The sequence below is a fragment of the Ammospiza caudacuta genome, chromosome 3 (genome assembly GCF_027887145.1).
Source record: "Ammospiza caudacuta isolate bAmmCau1 chromosome 3, bAmmCau1.pri, whole genome shotgun sequence".
NCBI lineage: Eukaryota > Metazoa > Chordata > Aves > Passeriformes > Passerellidae > Ammospiza > Ammospiza caudacuta.
Genome location: NC_080595.1, coordinates 14,595,298 through 14,614,977, shown reverse-complemented (window position 1 = coordinate 14,614,977; position 19,680 = coordinate 14,595,298). Strand labels below are relative to the sequence as shown.

General features: G+C 45.4%; 1 protein-coding gene across 1 annotated transcript in view; it reads right to left on the bottom strand.

The window, feature by feature from the left end:
* Window positions 1-6,837: 6,837 nt before the first annotated feature.
* Window positions 6,838-19,680, bottom strand: part of COMMD1 (copper metabolism domain containing 1) — a 62,580-nt gene continuing 49,737 nt past the window's right edge. Inside the window, exon 3 of the mRNA XM_058802521.1 lies at window positions 6,838-6,976. Coding sequence (XP_058658504.1) covers window positions 6,869-6,976 — 108 coding nt within the window. The 3' untranslated portion in view covers window positions 6,838-6,868. The remainder of the gene's footprint in view (window positions 6,977-19,680) is intronic.

Below are 19,680 nucleotides of genomic sequence, written 5' to 3'. Positions count from 1 at the left end.
AGATTTGTTCTGAGGTTCTGCAGGAGTGAGATGCTGGAGGAGGCCACCACATGTTTTTCAGAGGGTGGTGGGGTGCCTGCTGTGTTCTGTGAGTGCAGGGAGAGCCCTGAGCCACGTGCAGGTGGCTGGGATCAAGCAGACACCTCTATCTCTATCTCTATCTCTATCTCTATCTCTATCTCTATCTCTATCTCTATCTCTATCTCTATCTCTATCTCTATCTCTATCTCTCTCTATCTCTATCTCTATCTCTATCATCTCTATCTCTATCTCTATCTCTATCTCTATCTCTATCTCTATCTCATCTCTATCTCTATCTCTATCTCATCTCTATCTCTATCTCTATATCTCTATCTCTATCTCTATCTCTATCTCTATCTCTATCTCTATCTCTATCTCTCTATCTCTATCTCTATCTCTATCTCTGTCTCTCTATCTCTATCTCATCTCTATCTCTATCTCTATCTCTATCTCTATCTCTATCTCTATCTCTATCTCTATCTCTATCTCTATCTCTATCTCTATCTCTATCTCTATCTCTATCTCTCTCTGCCTAGGCCACCCATCCACTCCCGAGGTGGCTTTGCTTATTTGTCCCTTTTGCTGCCAAGAGCAGAGACGCCATGAAGGCTCTCATGCCCTGCGAGGTTTGATGTGCCAGGCAGAAAAAGTGCCACTAATTACTGAAATGCACTATGCAGTTTCCCAGCAGTGCTGTGCTCAGCCAGGGCTGCCAACTGGCCAGAAAACTCAGGAGATGATGCTGCCTCCCAGGCTCCTCTCAGAAACACTATGGATTTGGGGTTTGTGCTGTGATTGCTGTTTTCCTCCCATCCACTCCTGTAAAATGTCACTCCTCGAGGGTCTGAGGCACTTGCTGGCATCCAAAAATGCCATTTATGCAATTACCTGTTTTTATGTATTCTCCAATACCATCCCATTACAAGAGCTAATGGCTGAGAGCTGGAGTTCCAATGCTGCTGGCCACCAAGGCAATTAAAATGCAAGTACCAAGTCACCTGTGTGCAGAGAGAATTATAATCAGGAAAACATCTTTGGGGAAATCTCTCTTGTACCTCCTTGCTCACAGATGCCTTCTGCCAGCTCTGCATTTCAGGGACCTCCCATTGCTGCAATAACCCTGCAAATGCCCCAGGGTCAAAGCCCCCAGGTGGGATCTCCACCCCTGCCATGCCTTCAAACCTGTTTTCCTGCAAATTCTTGCACTGCAAGACCTGCCTTCCTACCACTAAAAGGAAGGAGGAAGGGCAAAGCATCTGGGGACTTGAGCTTGGGGTTGGTCAGCCCCATCACATCTGGTGGGAAGCTCCACAGCACCAGCCACAATTTTGTGCTTGGACAAGCAGCTCAGGTGATATCCCAAAATAACAATTCCCAAGTGGCACTGGCAGTTCAGAGGTGAGGCTGCAGCTGTGTCCCTCTTGCCACCTTTCCATGGGACGTGACACACCCCGTGTCCTCCAGTCCTCTGGGATTTCTGTGGCCCTGGGGAATCACCCACAGGGTTCACACTACTGGGAAAAGGCATCTTTGGTGTTGTGTGTGCTATTTGAGGAGAGGGGGCCTCTTCCACAGCTTTGGCAAAGATTGGCTGAACCAGTGTGACCTGGATGGGTGGGAACAGCTGGATTTTGGTGCACTGATGGTGACAGCTGCCTGTCCCCCTGTGCTGGCATCTTTACCCCCCCAAAGCACAGCTCTAGCCTCTACACTGGATTAAATGACACCCCCAGCCACACTTCCCTGGGATTTGGGAATAATTTTTGAGGAGGATTTTAACAGGCCCAGCTTCAAGGCAAGGAGCCCTTGCCTGTTTTTCCAGTCTGAAGCCACATGAAACACAACACATTAAAAAGCCATCAGTGGCTGCTGCTACAGGACCACTGCATTCCCCTTATTTAAAGGGCTCCCTCTATCCCCAGCACTGAGGACCTCTTCATAAATATTTGGAATGAATGAATAAACTGTTGAAACTGCCCAGAAGGAGAAGAAAATATTTCTGTGAGCAATCTATGGCAACTGTGAGTAAAACCTCTCAGATACTTGCACACCTACAAATGGTGAGTAAATACTTAAATCAGGAAACCTCCTCTGAAAAATGGTGAGCAATTTGTTTTATCAATAGGTATCAAAGAATTGACACACAGAAAAGAAAATCTCTCAAAATATCAATCAGTTTATTAAAAAGTCCAGGCACAGTAAGATGCAGAGACTATGGGCTCCTGTGAAATCCTTCCCATTGTGTGAAACACAATGAGAGCATACACACTATTATTTACACTTGCAAAAGGGCCTGTAAGAAAAAAAAAAATTAAAAAAAAAAGAGACTAAGCAACCTGAATAACCGAAAAGCAAATCAATACCAACATAAGTATATCATTGTGAAAAATGCCAATCACTTGTTTTTAAAATTTTAAAAGATTAATAGTAATAAAATGGTTATAAAAATAGTAATACAATTAGAGTAATAATAATTTGGACAATTTGGATTAGGACAATATGAGACAATAAATACAAAGAGTTATGGATGTCCGGGTACCTTTTTCTGGGCAGCACGAGCCTGAAAAAGGACACCCGTTAACAAAGGTTTAACCCTTAAAAACAACAGCCTGTTGCATATTCATACAGCTCATACATGATGCATAAATTCCATTCAAACACAGGATTCTGTCTGGTCAGCGTCAACGTCTTCCTCTGAATCCTATCGGCGCCTTCGAGGCAGGAAGAAGTTAGTTTCTTCTGATAAGAGGGCAATAAATAATTTTTCTCGGAAAGATTTAGGTGTCCTGTGGCTGCTATCTCAGTGCAAGTCCTTTATTTGGAAAAAAAGTATCCCACATAGCATAGTTTCTATTTTAACATTGTTTTTTATAACCTAAAACTATATTTACCACTCTACTTAAGAGAATTAATACAGCATTACTTTCTAACACAACACATATAATATTCATTTTAATATTTGCAAAAAGCCAATCATAAAATACACATTTTTCACAGCGGGGCAGCCGCCAAGTGCCGCTCGCTCTCTCCGGGGCTGGCCCTGCTCAGCAGCCACCGTGGGACAGGTGGGATGGAACCCAGCCCCTGGTGGGAACCCAGCCTGCCCCAGCCCCAGGGGCCAGCCAAGCCCAGAGCAGCGGGGACAGCTTCCTCAGCCTAAGGACACTGGAGCCTGGCAGGAGCTGTGTGGTTTTGTCCCTGCTCCTGCCCTGGCTGCCTTTGAGGAGTCGGCAGGAAAGCCCCCCTCAGGTGGGACTCCCTCCTTCGGCCCTTCTTCCTGCTGCTTCTCCCTCCCTGCCTCCCTCCCTTTCCCACTCTAGCCGTGCTGGGCTGCTCGTTCCCTTGCTGTGAAGTGACTCCTGCCTGCTTCCCTGGAGGAAGGAGCAAGAGGAGGAGGAGGAAGAGGAGGTGATGGCCCTGGTGCCACACTGCTGGCCTGGCTCAGCAGATGGGCACAGGAGCTGGAACCACAGTGGTCTCCAAGGCTGGATGAAGCCCCAGTGGCCAAGAGGGCTGTGCTGGGATGTGGGCTCAGCTGGATCCATGCAGGATTCCAGCGGTCACGTGTGCCCTCAACCAGTGCAGGAATTGCCTGGCCGTGCATTCAGGATGAGTCTGGTTTACATCTGGGCTTGGGGGGAGGATTTATGAAATCTCTCCTGAACAGGAGCTGTCATGTGCCAGCAGCACAGAGATATTTAGCAGGACCACAGATAGCAAGTGACATCCCAACAGAAGCCATGGGAGCTCGTGCCTTCACTCAAGGAAGCAAAGCAGAGCAGCACTGGAGGCCCTGTCCCCTCCAGGCTCAGCCAGAAGTGGCCACCAGGCTGGAACAGCGCAGGCAGGGGCAGAGGGATGCACACACACAGAAACCTCCTCAGCAGGAAGGCACAGCCCTGCCAAGGAGCAAACCTGCCCTCGTGTCCCAGCAGCAGCTGAGGATTACAGCAGTGGGGTGCACAGCATCCCCTCCCCTGCCACATCAAACTTGGGGAAGGAGGAGCAATTCTGCTGCCCAGGGACTACCAAGGACTGAGCAGGTGTGGTCCTCAACACACTCAGTGCTTTTTTCTTCTTTTTTTGTTTTGCACAGTAGTTTAGAAAGATCCACCAAGAAGGAAATGAGGATGGTTAGGTATCCAGGGGAGGGAAGATTAGGAAGAGAGAGAAGCATCCACCCATAAAAACATACCACTTTAGACCTCAACTAAGAAAGTATCCAATTATTTCTTAAATTTCCCCTAGACTTTCTGCCTCAGCCTCTTTGCCTTGTTAGCCATTCCACATATTTATTATTCTTTGCATGAAATAATACTTCCTGACATCTGTTCCCAGTTTGTTTCTCTTTAATTTCCATTTATAGCACATTTTCCTATCCTCTGACCATGTTAAAACAAAACAATAAGTATGTTTGACACAGTGCAAGCTACTTAAGATCATGATCCTTCCCTGACCCTGATTTTTTTTTTTTTAATATGTCCTAAAACAGGGAACGCACTTGAATGAAGTGAGTTGAGAAAGGCAACAGAGAGCTCAGAGAATCACAAAGCACTCGTTTCACAGCGCTGCTGCAGCCAGTGACTCAGGGAGCAGCACGAGGAGCAGTTTGTGGTTACAGCCCAGCCCCTCTGACAAGGATCAGCTGAAGGCAGCTGGGTAACAGAGGTGCTGGGGGCCCCATGAGACGAGAGGGCAGAGCCAGGAGGCTGTGAGAGAAAAGGCGGCAGTGGGACAGGCATGGCAAAGGAAATGTTAATTCCCTGTGCAGGGACACAAATTGGCTGGAGGGAGGTTTCCCCTTCTGAGCAGGCAGATGGGAAAAGGTGCCCTTCCCTTGCTCTGAAGAGATTTCGTGTCCAAGTGCAATCTGGCAACTCCACAAGCAATAAATTCTCAAGGAGAAGCAGTGAGGAGCTTTAGCTATGGCACGAGAACATTTCATGTTGTCATCTCTATATTGGTACAAGCCCTCAATGTAATTTTAGCTCAGGAGGAGGTTGCTTATGAAGCAAATATAAAATGGCAAGAAGCAATGTAGCCTCCAACCAAACGTGTGTACACACCCTCCAGTCAGTGACAGAGCAAACCAGGAGCCAGCATTGTCACCTTTTTAGGGACCACCAGGCAGCTCTGCTGCAAGGAGATCCTTCCATCCTGCTCTGTCCAATGCTGGCCTGCCCAGGCTCAGCTCCTGCTGAGCCAGCTCAGTGTGGTGGCACTTCCTGCTGTGACCAGGCTGGCAAGGTCACAGCCCTGAAGGGAAGCCCAGGGAACTGGAAACCCTCCTGGGAGCCTCTGTCAGCGCAGGGGCAGCAGCTGCTCTGCAGCTGGGTGTTCCAGCACAGATGTGGCACTGCAGCAGCCAGGAGCCACCCAGGCAGTGCAGATCCTGTGCCCCTGACCTGCCTCTGGCAGATTTCTTCACTCACACAAGTGTTTTACTGATAAGGCCTCGGGCTGCCTTAGGGTGTTTTCCTTTACCCACATTCCGAGCTGAGTGTAGGCACTAAGAAACCCTGGGTTCCATCTGAGGCTTTCTCAGGTCAAACCAAGCCATGAAAAGCAGGACTGAGAGCAGCCAAGTTCAGCTGTGCTCTGACAAAGCACTGGCCCCTCAAACACAGCGTGCAGCTCCGTGCCAGGGCTGTACCACTACGGCCCAGGAGCCAGAAGGGGATGAGGCTGGATGGTCTTTGGGGAAGCAGATCAGACCCTGTACAAACACCCCAAAATTCCACCCTGTCCCTGAGAGTCTTCTCCAAATGCTCCTTGAGGTGGGAAGGGACCCACAACAATCTTTGAGTCCCAAAAATCCTAAATCCCAACACCTGAGAGTGTTGTCCAACCTCTCCCTGACCTTTTCAGAGCAGGAAGGGACCCATAAGGATCAAAGTCCAGCTGCTGGCCCAGGACAGATCACCACAAATTTTTCCCCCAAATCCCAGAGCATTGCCCAAACCCTCCCTGACCTCCTGAATTACAGACTACCCAGAGCTGCAAGGGACCCATGAGGATCATCCAGACCCTGCTCAGACACCCCAAAATCCCACCCCGTGCCTGGGAGCGTTGTCCAGACACTGCTGGAGCTCTGTCAGCTTTGGTCACCATTCCCTGGAGACCTCTTGAATCATCCACAGCTGGAAGGGACCCATGAGGATTATTGATCCCACACTTTGAAGGCACCATCCAGCAAAGAGCTGGATCAGGTGCTCTGCACATGCAGGACTGTTCCTTTTGGAAAACCAGCACCTCCCACTGCCCAGGAGATGCTGCCCTGATTGTCCCCTGGCTTCTGCAGCCAGCTTGGGAACCTTGGGAACCACTGAATCCCTGGCAGCTACAGAGAGGTGTGTTTGTGCCTCTGCTCCCTGAACTCCCTGCACTTCATCTGCTTCCCTGGGCTTCAACTCTGAGCAGACACAGCTCACAGAGGTGGATTTGTCCTATAAAGTCCATGGTTTGGAAGCACAAACATGAGCTCCCCCTAATCTGCCTGTTTCTTCTGCTCATTTCTCCTCTGCCACAATTGGCCAATTTACCTTTGCTGTTCATCCAGCCCAGCATCCACAGCATCTGGAAGACTCCAGAAGTGACTGAGGAGATAAAGAGAAAAGCTGTGCTACACCCCAAGGCCTGATTATGCAAAGCTTTGTGCAAACAGTGTTGCTGCTGCCTTGGAAAACAGGTTGGGAGGAGGGGATGAGAAAGCTTCACAGTGTGATGTAGCCCATTCTTGGGGTGATAATCTGGATTTAACCAGCACCCCCTATTTTATGTGCTGAAATAGGATTTATGAAAACGTACCAAGGGTCATTTTTTTGTAAGTTGCAATCTCTTTATTTGATTAAGTAGTTTGAGTCAACAAAGTCATACTCTCCTCTATTTCTGACAGTTTCTTCAGCATCTGGCTCACCTTGGCCTCATCAAACTCCAGGCAGAGAAACTCCGATTCCTACAAAAGAAGAGAGAACAATATTTGAGAAAAACAATTATGTTTGATCCCTGTGCAGAAGTTTGCTGAGGAATTTGACAGCTTAACTCCATTTGTCCATGGACTTTCTTGCATTTTCCTGTCTGATTATGAGCACTAATTTGTATCAGTGATAAATATCCAGGTGGGATCTGCCTGAGGCAGATGTGTTTGCAGGAGGCTGCCTAAGTAAGTGTGAACAAAATCCTGGAGTATGTCCCAGAGCATTCCTTGATTAGGAAGCACTGGAAAAGTCAGATCTCAAGCAATCCATGAGTTAACCCCTGAGGCTTTGAGGAGTCCCAGAGCCTTGCTGAGTGAACCATTCTCCATGGACACCAGCAGAGCCAGACAGCACCAGCCTACCCTGAGCAGCTGCTGCAAACTGGGACTGCAGAGCCAATGCCTCTTCAGCTCCTGCTGGTCCTCTCCAGTTCCAGCATCCTTGCTTTTCCAGACCTGCCAAAAGTCCAGAGCAGGCTTTCACACAACAGCTCCTGCAGGAGGAGCAGCTTTTCTCACCAGCCCAAAATAATCCCAGTATTTGTAACACATTTCAAGTCTCCTTTCACAAACGATCCGACAAGAGCTCTCTGTAACCTGACCTCTCATTGCCCCACGTGTGCTCCAGCCAGGGGCTGGTTCCTGTCCTGACCTTTGGGAAGGAGTGGCAGTGCCATGCTGTGCAGGAACCTGCTCCTCCATGGAATGGCCTCCAAGGCCAAGCTCCTGGTGCCTCCTCAGGCCTCCAGCCACAGCTCTGCACCCCGAGCCATGTGAACCCATCCACAGGCCAGGGCTGCCCATGCAACCTTTGAGATCTGCTAAAGCTGATTTCATGGCCTAATCACAGAGGAATGTGAGTGCACAGGAGGAGATGGGAGCACCTACTTCTGGAGATGTTTTTGCCTGAGCCTAAAGCATAAGCAGGACTTTTTTTTTTTTTAATTTTTTTTTGTTCCCCTCTTCAGGTTTTGTCAGTCAAAAGGAATGTAAGTTGATCAAAACAAAACACTTTGATTACACAGAACTCTTTGATTACACAAAGACACTGCCACTTGGTACAAATGTAAGTGCACTCAGGAAACATTCTTTCAGCTATACAGCAGCTAAACCTCTCCCATGTGGGCTGGAAGGTGTCTGGTTATCCACTCTCATGTGCACCAACCTAAAACCTGACCCAAGAGGGCTGGAAATCAGGCTGCTCAGAACTGAGCTTCAGTTTTATTTAATGCTTTGTTAGTTTATCTCCCCCGTGAAAACCAGAACAAAAAGTAAGATGGAGCCATGAAATACAGAAATCCTTATTCCTTCCCTAAGCATCCTCCAGGAGCAGGACAAATGGTATCCCTGCTCATCCTCAGCAGGAAACAAGGCATCCCTTCTGATCCTTCCTACTGCTACATAATAAACCAGCCCCCTTGGAGTAGAGCAAAACCAAAACCAGTCAGGGACTCGAAGTCCTGAAGCCCAGCAGTGCTGTTGCCCGGGCTGGAGCCGGGCTTTCAGCCGAGCTGGGTGCCCAGAGGAAGGTGTGGGAAAGGATCCCCATTTCCTGCAGCCGCCTTGGCTTTGTCCCTCCACGCTTTCCCACCCCTCCTCCCCTCTCACTCCCGGGCTATAAAAAGGAGCTGCAAAACAAAACATCCAAGAAACACAAACTGCCCCAGCCTTGAATCGGGTTTTTGAGGAGCTGCAACAACAGAGTGCTGCAAAAATATTTATATGAGAGACTAAAAGAAGCACGACTTTTTCTGTCTCAGTAACTATACTTAAAAACCCCATGTATTTTTAGAAAACCAACCCTCACAAATTGAAAACTTGAAAAAATTACCATTGTTCTCTATTGTATCAGTTTGGCCAGCTACTTAAAATGCTTTCTAGCAACTTTGATACACGTTGTATTTCTAAGTTTTAGCCACTACGTTGGAACAAGAGAAAGGAAGCCCTCAGAATTCGCATATCATTGCACTCATATTCATTTCCCCTTGATTTGGAAGATCCTACAACAACACTGAGCATTTCACAGCCACCAGCCAAGGCGCCAGACCCTCTCTTAGAAGCCGCCTCAACTCGACGCGGTGCTTGTAAGATTATTAGAGGTTCTTTGTAAAGGAATTATCCCAGCTTGAATTACTAGGAGAGCTCTTCAGACGGTGAGAAAACACCAGCTCCGGGTGCCTGTGTGCAAACACAGCCGGCCAGCCGAGTGCCTTTGGATTTGGGCACCCACAGAGCCTGTTCCCGGGGCAGTGGGAGGATTGGAGGGGTTTGGGTGCGATCCCTTTGGAGCAGGCAGCGCTGCCATGGGCTCTGCAGAGCCTGCCAGCAATGCAATCGCACTGCTCCGGAAGAGATCTCATTCTCTAGGGTGGATGGTTTAAAGATTTAGCTTCCCCTTGCATATGTAAAAACCCAATCTGTAATGTCTTCCAAAACTTGCCTTCAAAACAATCTTTCATTGTGATTAAGAACCTACACTCATTTTCAGCTTCCTCCCTTTTTTTTTTCTTTTCTTTTTTTTTTTTTTTTTTTTTTTTTTTTTATGAACAGAGCCAAAAGAAAAGTGAGAATTCCAATCAAAAAGTAGGCGAGTTCAGAAGTGCTGCCATTTTGGACAATTTGGGCTTGGCTCGTACCCAAGCGCAGAGCTCGGGTTAAACCAGAGATGTGTTAGCACAGATGAATCTCGGACCGTTCCCATTACCAGCAAATTAGGCTGAAACACCAAAACACCAATGGGGATAAATAAAACAAGGAGCTGGTCCCCAAGACACAAAACAAGGAGCTGGTCCCCAAGATATAAAACAAGGAGCTGAACCCCAAGACATAAAACAAGGAGTTGGTCCCCAAGACACAAAACAAGGAGCTGGTCCCCAAGACACAAAACAAGGAGCTGGTCCCCAGGACACAAAACAAGGAGCTGGTCCCCAGGACACAAAACAAGGAGCTGGTGCCCAAGGCATCAGCGAGCTGGGACTCGGAGCCAGCACACAGCAAACGGGCCCGGGAGTTCACAGCACATCAGCTCCCCCAGCAACACCCACGGGCACAAACAAATGTCATTTTGGTTCCAAGGCATTAATTAAACACAAAAGACAAACTACTCGTTTCAGAATAAATCTACTGCTGATATTTTTTTGTCCAATTTTGCAAAGAAGTGTTAAGAGATTGCTTCTCAGGAGTAAAAGAAAACACCTGCAGGGGCTTAGGTATAACCTGCTGTTGCCAATAGTCTGGTTTATCTGGTACTGTCAACTCTCCCACTTCCTCCAAATTGCTAATTCCATGTAAATACTATTCCAATACAACTCCTGCAGGGACTATCCTGTAAATATTATCCCAAGTCATAAATGTAATTGTATTTCAGGAGGAAAATCAATCACAGAATCACAGGATGGCTTGGGTTGGAAAGGACCTTAAAGCTCATCCCTGGGCAGGGACACCTTCCACTAGACCAGGTTGTTCCAAGCCCCATCCAACCTGGCTTTGAACACTTCCAGGGATGGGGCATCCACAACTTCTCTGGGGAAACTGTGCCTCACCACCCTCAGTCAAGAATTTCTTCTCAACATTTACTCTAAACTGACTCTGTTTCAGTTTAACACCATTCCCCTTGCCCTGTAACTCCATGACTGTGTCCAGAGTCCCTCTCCAGCTCTCTTGGAGCCCCTTTTAGGTACTGGAAGGGGCTCTAAGCTCTCTCCAGTCTTCTCCGTGCTGAACAACCCAAAGTGTCTCAGTCTGGCTGAGGTAAAGGAATTATCCCAGCTTGAATTACCAGGAAAGCTCCAGCCCTGGCAACACCTCCCTCACTGTCCTTGGGACTCATCCCAGCAGGTCCATGAGGTTCACTGGTCAGTAATGGTCAGCTCTGAGCCTCCATCCTCATGGCTCAGCACCACAGCAGGTTTTGCCTGAGCCAGTACCTGCTCAGGCTTGCATGGCACACAAATGCAAATCCTGATTTACAAAAAGAAAAAAAGAAGAAAAATGGAAGGGGCGGGGGGGAAGGGGATATTAAAAAAAATCCAAATGCCCTCCCCAATACAAAAAAAGGCAAGAGAAAAGAAATTAAACACCACACCCTCTGCCCCCCAAAATCTCAACATAACCAGAAATTCAAAATGGAAATTAGACACTTATTAACAGTGCAAGGACACATTTTCCTTGGAAAAGGCACATCCAGAAGTCATTTTTGCAATGATGCTGCCAAGCTCTATCACAGAAGCCTTCCTTCACTGCAGATTTCCTTACTCGTTACTGTGGGAATTTGTTACTGTGCTGCCCAGTGGCACAAAATAAACCCTGATAAATTCACCCCTGCACTATAAACTTGCTTCCAAACCTTTCTCTGGGTGGCCTCTCCCTGACACCTGGTGCTCACCATTCCCAGGGCTGCCTGGGTCGGAGGGACCTGTCCTGTCACATGTGCAGAGCTCTCTCCCATCCCCTTTCACTCAAACATCTGCTGCAGGAATGTCACAATACACAACATCCACCTTGCATGAATGGTCCAAAAAGATGAAAAACCTTGGATTTTAGCTTGCATTTCCTGCTTGAAAAATCACACTTATAGGACATTAAACTGGGTAGTTCCACTGGGTGGAAATATTTCATGTCAGAAGTTTATGAGAGCAATTTATTTTTGCCATTTAGATTCTTGTCTTAGGGACATCTGATAGATGGTAAAAAGAAAACAAAACCACAAAAAGTTGCCCCAAACCAATGCAGAATGACGAAAGTGTGAGATGCTGCATCGATTCTTCCATCACATTGCATCAATCATGATCCCACTGAAAACTTCTCAAGTTATTTTTATATTCATTAATATTCTGCAAGATGTACTGGGGCATATGATAATGACAGCAAAATCTTGAAAATTCCACAAAAAATGCAACGAATTGCAATCCACTGATTTCACACTCCCACATATCTGACAATACTAAGTTCATCATTTTTAATTCAATTTAGAGCTATTTTTGCTAGATATCTACAATCATGCCCTTCAAAACCTCTAATGTAAAGTGCAATTCATTTCCATAATACTGTATAAAATAAAGCACAAATATTTGTAACTGTGAGAGCCTTTTAATTCTCCATTACTTTGATATTACATGAACCAGGAACCTTTTAAGCAAATTATTATTACATCCCCTTAAAAAAAAAGCTAACTCCATTGCAGGTTTTTAATACTTTTAATGTATCATCAAGCCTGTAATATCATAGATGAAGCAGATTAAGGATTGCAGAAAATGGAACAATTCCAAAGGATAAAAGCAGATCCCTGATACTGCATAGCAAATGTAATGTCATTCCTTTTACATTATGAGCCTCCTGAAAATATTATACCTCATATTTAATATCCTACATGAAAAATGAGCATTTCTGGATGCAACTTTAACCTGCTGCTCCCTGTGCCTTTTGGAGGTGCAGCTTTCTTTTCAGGAAGTGTTGAAAAAAAACAAAGCCAAACCATAATTTAATCAGTATAACTAATTAGAAGGTAGCATACTCTGTAGCTTTTATACCTTTCACATTAAAAAGCTAACAAGAGCAATATGATTCTTACTAATTAACTAGAAAAAAGTACAATACTTTTATGAAAGCCTCTTCTTATATGGCTCTGGAGATATTAACTTTCATTGGTTTCTGTAGACCTTCCAATTTCTCTCTTTTTGATTTTTAAAAAAATGACACTGTTTCTGATTTCTGACCTTATGCATTCCCCACATCCCACCCTGAGTGCCCTGCCCTGTGTGCTGCCCCTGCACAGACTCATCACTCCAGGGGTTTCCTATCCACTGTTCCCCCCAAAACCCTCCCACCACAGTGTGCAAGCACAGAGGCTGGCAATGGACAAGTGCTGGATGTCCAGCCCAGGTTTGGGATGAGTGATCCCCGATTTCTGCTCACCCAGTGCTCACACAGCTCCAGATGCTGGGAGGACACTGCTCCATCCCTGGGGATGTCCCTCAGACCCTTGGCTGATCAGGGGAGGCAAACACTGCAGAGCTGAGGGCAGCTTGCTGCGGTCAGAAAGGAAAGGTTATAAAAACCACAGTTCTGCTGGAACCAACACAATGCAAAAGAAAGAACCTGGTTATGCTGACAAAACGCAGATTTCATTCTCATTTATGGATGACTCTTTGCAAGGTCATGCCTGTGACTTTTTGTGTGGCCTCATCTGATCAATTGCTGTTTGCTGAGCCTGCTCACCTGGTTCCTCCAACACCTCCAGCTACCTGAGGCTCAGGGCACCCCACAAAACCTGCTGCAGTCACAGGAGCTCCTCAAAACAGAAAACCCTTCATGGCTCTCCCTCAGTGAGGAGTGGTGGATGTTTGACTCTGTACAATGCTGCACCTGCACTTTGGAACATGCTCAGCTTAGGCTAAATCTTCCTGGAATTGAGCTGTTGGACAAAAACTCTTATCTTGAGGTGTTCAGAGTATCCTGAATTTTTAAGGCAATTCTTTTTCATGAGGGCATCAAGAGGCACCTTTCTGACCTAGCAGTCACCTTGAGCTTACTATTTCCATTGTTTACCATTTGCTTTTTTCCTCAAAACCCCCTCGCCCCCTGCATTACAGCACTTCCTATGAAAAAATTAAAAAAAAAAAAAAAGAAAAAAAAAGAAAAAATATGTTTAAGGAAAAACCTCAAAAGTGGCTTTTTTTCCCTCATAGTCTTTATCTTGGAGATGTGCAAAGCAGTCTGGGGAAGGATCCAGCCTGGCCTGGGAAATACTGACCATGTAAGCAGGTCACAGCTGAGGGCCACTGAACACAGGGCTGGGGAACCCCAGCCAAAGGCACTGCCAGAACTTGTGTGTTCTGAGATAGGAATGGAATTGAGACAGGGAACAGAAAGTGTTGTGCTCTAACTCCTGCTGCAGGAATGAAAAGTGAAACCTCTCTGTATCTGAACTGTTTCTAAAAAACAATGCAAAAGCAGTCACTCCTCTGACCCCTCTGTGCCCCTCCAGACACTGGTTTGTCAAAGCAAGCACACCAAATGTTCCCATTTGAATTCCAGCATCTTTGAAAGCACAGCTGAGCTCCAGCTCTTTCAAACCCTAAAACAGTGAGTGTGGAATATTTAATCTTTAACAGCAGCATTTTTCCCATGCTGCTTGACTGGCCTGAGGTAAGTAGGTGTGATGGCATACCAAATAAATCAATTAACCTGCTTAGGCTAATGACACTGTCTTGGAGACCCGGTATGCAACTGTGCCTGGCCCTTGAGCCAGCTGCTATTTAAACAAAGGTGTAAGCAGAGCTAAAATCATTAACTAAGAAATGCATGAGGAGGTTTTAAAAGGGAAAAAAACCAAACCAAATAAAACCAGTGTTATCTGCAAGCTTCATCAAACTGTACACGGAAGCACATAAAGCCAGCATAAAAAAATAAAAAACATATTAAATTACCTTTGTATCACTGTGAGGTTTGAAACAAAACATGTATTAAAAACTAAATTTAAAATAAAAACTATATAGAACTATATAAGACTATATGCATATGTAGTTTATACAGTTATATATATTACATGAAAAACTACATAAAAACTATTTAAACCCTCAATTTCTGGCAGGGCATCAGGCTCTCTCACAAGGGTACCAGCGATGAGAAAGCTCCATCATCACTTATTGAAGCCCTGCCTGCTGTGTCAGCTCTCCACTGACAGAGCCTCTCACTGCAAGGTGAGGTGCTCTCCTCTCAGAGTCCTCTGCAGGGGACCTCAGAGGGTGAATGCCCTTCCTCACTTATGATCTACATTTTCCTACCTTGTTTGACAGCTGTCATTGTTTTCTTGTGCAGTGTTTTGTTTGGTTGGTGTTTTTAAGGCTGCTCATGGAGCTGAAATATCAGTGTACAGCTTTCCCTAGACATGTTTTATGTCCCAATAACTAGGCTAGACTTTTTTTTTCAGTCTTGTAGCTCTTAATTGCAGTGTGAAATTAGTCTAAGAACAAGAGTCCTTACTGATGCATCTTCTGCTTTTACACTAAATCCACCTTTTCTAGTGAGAACATTCTTTAGATCTGGAATTAATTTTCATTACATTTACATTTACCTATTACCTAATATGGGAATCATTCAGCATGGCAAAAAAATTAAAATCAAACACCACTCTATCATAACCCCCCACACTTTCTCAGAACAAAGTTTCAACTACTTTATGTTATTATTTACCATTTTCTTAAATGTTTCAGGAAGTACCCTATCACAGCATCAAACCCTCCCTGCCACTGGGGCATGTTTTTGTAACAGGGTATCCCCAAGACCAGGAACTTGGTTAACTCCTTAGGACACAAGGAAATTTCTGTGCTTTGAATGTAACTTTTTATTTCATCAAATCAGTGTCAACCACATTCCTCTCTGTTACTGCAATAAACAATACCAGGAAGACTGGAATGAATTCAGGGGGGTAAAAATTACTTTTATACCAAACCATCAACACAGTTAAAGCAATCTACGTTTAGAAATAACCCCACAGTTAAAGAATGCACTAAAAACCTGAGCAGAGAATTCCTGACCTTTAGGACGCTGTGTGACTTGGGATTCTGGTATTTTCTGGCTGAGAGTACTGCTGGCTTGCAGGCTGAATAATTTGGTTAGCAGCCCCAAGACAGATCACTCTTGTACCTCCACAGCCCTCTCATGTTTATGTGTTACATAAATGACTCAGGAACCCATTAATGTCCTGCTCAAATATAAAAGCTGAGTAGAAATGAATATCCTCTGCCAACCCAAGTAATTCTACAGTTCTGTAATACTGGGATATTGGGACACGAGACAGATGATGGACTTTGGACCTGGTTAGCACAAGAGATTTGATAACAGGATGCCTTGGCAATAGCAAACAGAACTTTGAGGATTAAATCAAGATTGCAAGAAGATTCAACCAGACTGACTTACCAGAAAAAGAACATGGCATCAAGACTTCTGCAAGCAAGAGATGTTTAAAATGTGTAAGTTTAAGTGATGATTAACCCAGTAATTGTAGTAAAACATTACTAGCCTTCCTAAAATACTATATAAGCATTTGTACTTCACAATAAATTAGAATTATTTGACCACCACACCGAGTCCCTGTCTCTCTCTTCATCGCTGATACTGTAACCCCAAAACAATTTATTTCCCATGAGAGCAGACAATGCTGGCTCTTGTTGATAGCAAAGGCCACAGGATCTTGGCTTTTCCTTTCCAATCAGTCATCAGTCAAGGCCAAAACTGGTTTTCTCAGAGAGGAGACCAAAGATTAGAATTACTCTGAAACAGCATTTTGGAATAAGATATGTTTAAATCCCTCCTTTCTGAACCCTGCACATTTGCCCTGTGGCACTTGGATTGCCAGAAACAAGAGCACATGAGGGGTAGGTGGCTCCTCTTACTGAAATGCTTCAACACCCAGAGCTGAACTAAAAGTACAAAGGTGTTTATTTTGGTTGCTGCAAGTCTTGCAAACAGTGAGTAAAGGCCATGCAAACCCTCTGCTGATTTATGTGTCTTAATGGCAACTGGTAATGCTCTCAAAAAGCCCCATTTCAAAAAGTTCCTATGTTCTTCACCTAAGCTCTGGGATCAGCATGACCCAGCTACAGCAAGCATGTTTTGTGCTCACAAAATGGCATTTTACAGAAATAATTTTTGAAGGGCAGCTGTTTGAGCCCTTCTCTCCTTGTCCTGCTCACAGAAGCAGCAATGCCAGGCACCTGTTTGCTCCAGGGCATTTCACCATCAGAGAAAGGAGAGAGACACAAGGCTGGCACAAGACAGGCACACACACCCCCAGCAGCATCCCCATCTCCTCCCAGAAACATTACCCCTCTGTTCCTGGCACACTGATCCCACACATCTGGAATTACAGGCAAATACACCTTGAAATGCATGGGGAAAAGTCACTGGCATTTGGGCAGAACTGCTCATCTAAAAATACATAAACAGGGTACCAAAGGCCTGAAAATATGCCTGCAGTCCAGCATGCATTCAGCTGGGCTTTCCTTCTTAAAATATTTAACAAGACAAAGCAGTCAGACCAAACAGGCTGTTTATTTTTGCTGCTTTTATGGCATTTAACCTTTCCGATGATCTGAAAATAGAACAGGACAAAAGGATCTACTCAGAGTTCTGTGGCCATTGCAAACACATCTCCTCAGTGGGACCAAAATAACTGTATTTGTTTCTTTAGTGCAATTTGAGTGTGTGAACTTACAAGGGGACAAAAAAGCCAAAAAAAAAAAAAAAAACCCAGTCTAAATAATTTTAGGTTTTTTTCCTCATTACTTTCAGATGCAAACTGCTGTCTTTCAATTCAGCATGAGAAAACTCCCACAGCAAAGGGGGCAGCCATGTGTTCAGAGTCCAGCCTGGTTTACAGCCCCTCCAGCACTGCTGCTCTTGCTGTTCCACAGCCTGGGACAGGCATCACACTCAGATTTATCAGCACAACAGCAGCTCCTGCTCAGTGTGGTGCAAAGTCTGCTGAAGATCCTGAGAATCTCTGCACTGACCTCAGTGACCTTCAGATCAAATGCACAGAAATATCAGCATTATGTGCCAGGAGGGAGACACCAGAGGAATACAGCTCTCTTCTGAAAATACAGGAAAAGCTCCAGATTTGCATTTTTCTTTGCCTTTTTTTTTTTTTTTTAACCACAGAACATGTCCTTGGTATTATTTGCTGCATAATACATAACTCCTTTTTCTTTTTTTTTCAGCCTCTTTTCTTGTGTAAGGTGAAAAGCAAAGGCTCACAGTGAAAGCTGAAGCTGGAGGTGCAACCCTGAAGGGACGAGCGTGGGAGGACATTTCTGCCTGAGCAGAATCTCACTGCAGCCAAGGGACTGCCTGCTCTGCCCACACAGCTCCCCTTGCCTCAGTTAAAATTACAACTTTGTTTTATTCAATCTGAGATTTCACAATTCATTCTAGAAATGAATGTGGGCAATAGAGCCTACACTCAACCCCACACCTGGATTAATCTGTTTAAAGGTCTCATCAGGACAGATCAGGACACTAATTCTCAATATGATCCCCAAACCAGCTTGGGCGCAAGGATTGTTTTAAGGTTGGAACTCCATAGTCCTCTTGACAGGCATCATGTTTGAACTATATTTTTTCCCAGAAAGATAAAATGTTTGAAGAGAAGTTATCTAATTTTGGTTGACCTCCCATTCTCAATTGAAGGGCAAGTGGTACTGAAGTAGAAATCATTTCCATAACTGAGTTGCACAGCAGTCAGTTAACAATTAATAAGCAATCCACTCAGCATAGGAAAACTGAATAGGAAAATAAACACATGAGAATCAAAGATACCTCTGCAAAGAAAGGCTTCAGCTCCTCCACATCAGATATTGAATTAGTTGTCTCTTTCTTTTTCTCATGGTGAACAAGGGGAGAAGAAGGCAATAAAAGACCTTAACCACTTCTCCTAAGGAAAATGGAGATGATGTGAATGGCTCATTTAGCTTTCTGTGCCTTTGGAGCAGAGAAGTCTCTTTGTTATTCTCCACAACAGCAGTTTTATTCTCTGTGCATTTTTTTATTCTCCACCTGTCTTTTCGGGCCTGCACCCAGAGTTTGGACACCAGCCTCCAGCAGAGTGGGCAGGTGTCTCCTCGTGGTAAATCTGCTTCTCCTGCATCAGGAAAACGTCCCATTTGTGACTGGCTCCCCTTGGCAGATGTAAGGTCACTGCTTGTGCTGTAGGGCTGTGAGAAACAGAATGTATTTCAGCTCCTCCCCATTCCTGGGATCAGGCTGAAGATTTCCTCCTGGGAGACCCACCTAAGCACAAGGACTGTGCCTGGTGGGCCTCATGCTGGCCTGGCACACTGTGGCCAGGAGGGCACAGGGACACCACTCCTGTCTCCAGCACCATCCCCTGCCTGCTCTCTGCAGCTCCTGAGTGGGAGAAGAAGTCACGTAGCAGCTCTCAGATAAAAGAAAACAGAATGCTGCTGTGATTTCAGGCAGGGACATGAGATGGAGAAAATGAGCATTACACAACTCCTAAAGAAGCAGGCAAGGGGAGGATGATGTGCAATGCTAAATGCTCTTGCCTGGTTTTGGACAGCTGTCCTGAAGTGGAACTAGAGTAAAATCTGTGAGTGGACCTGTGTCTCTAAAATGCATGTGCTGCTTCTCCTTTCAAGCATCAAAACACTGCACAGGATTTTTTTATCCTGCCAAACCTAGGGGCTTGTACCAATGGCTGCTCTTCCTGCTGCCCTCTTGACCAAAAGGTGCTAACAAAGCCAGGGCAACTGTGCAGCATTGTGATAAAAATAGCTGGTTTTGGTTTAAATATCTTGCTTTTCAAACCCCTGCCTCCTGGGAAGCTAAGCCCTGTGAAAGGGCTGGGAGGTAGTGGAAACTGTATGGAAAGATTATTTTGAGGGCTAGTAGGAAAAAAGGGGTCTGCATATAAAGGCAAAAATGCCAGTGAGAACAGGGAATGTCTGTTTGCCTTCCCTGCCTGCCTGCAGGATTTTCATGTCTCCCCTGACCCTGCTAATGCCTATTACATCTTTCCATGCCTATTACATCTTTCTTTAATGTTAGGAGACAGGAGTTAGCACATATTTTGCAGCAGCAATAAATAATTCAATTCTCAGGTTTATTTCCTCCCATTCTTTAAGCTTGCTTTTATCTGACCCCCTGCTGAATGCCTGGCAGGG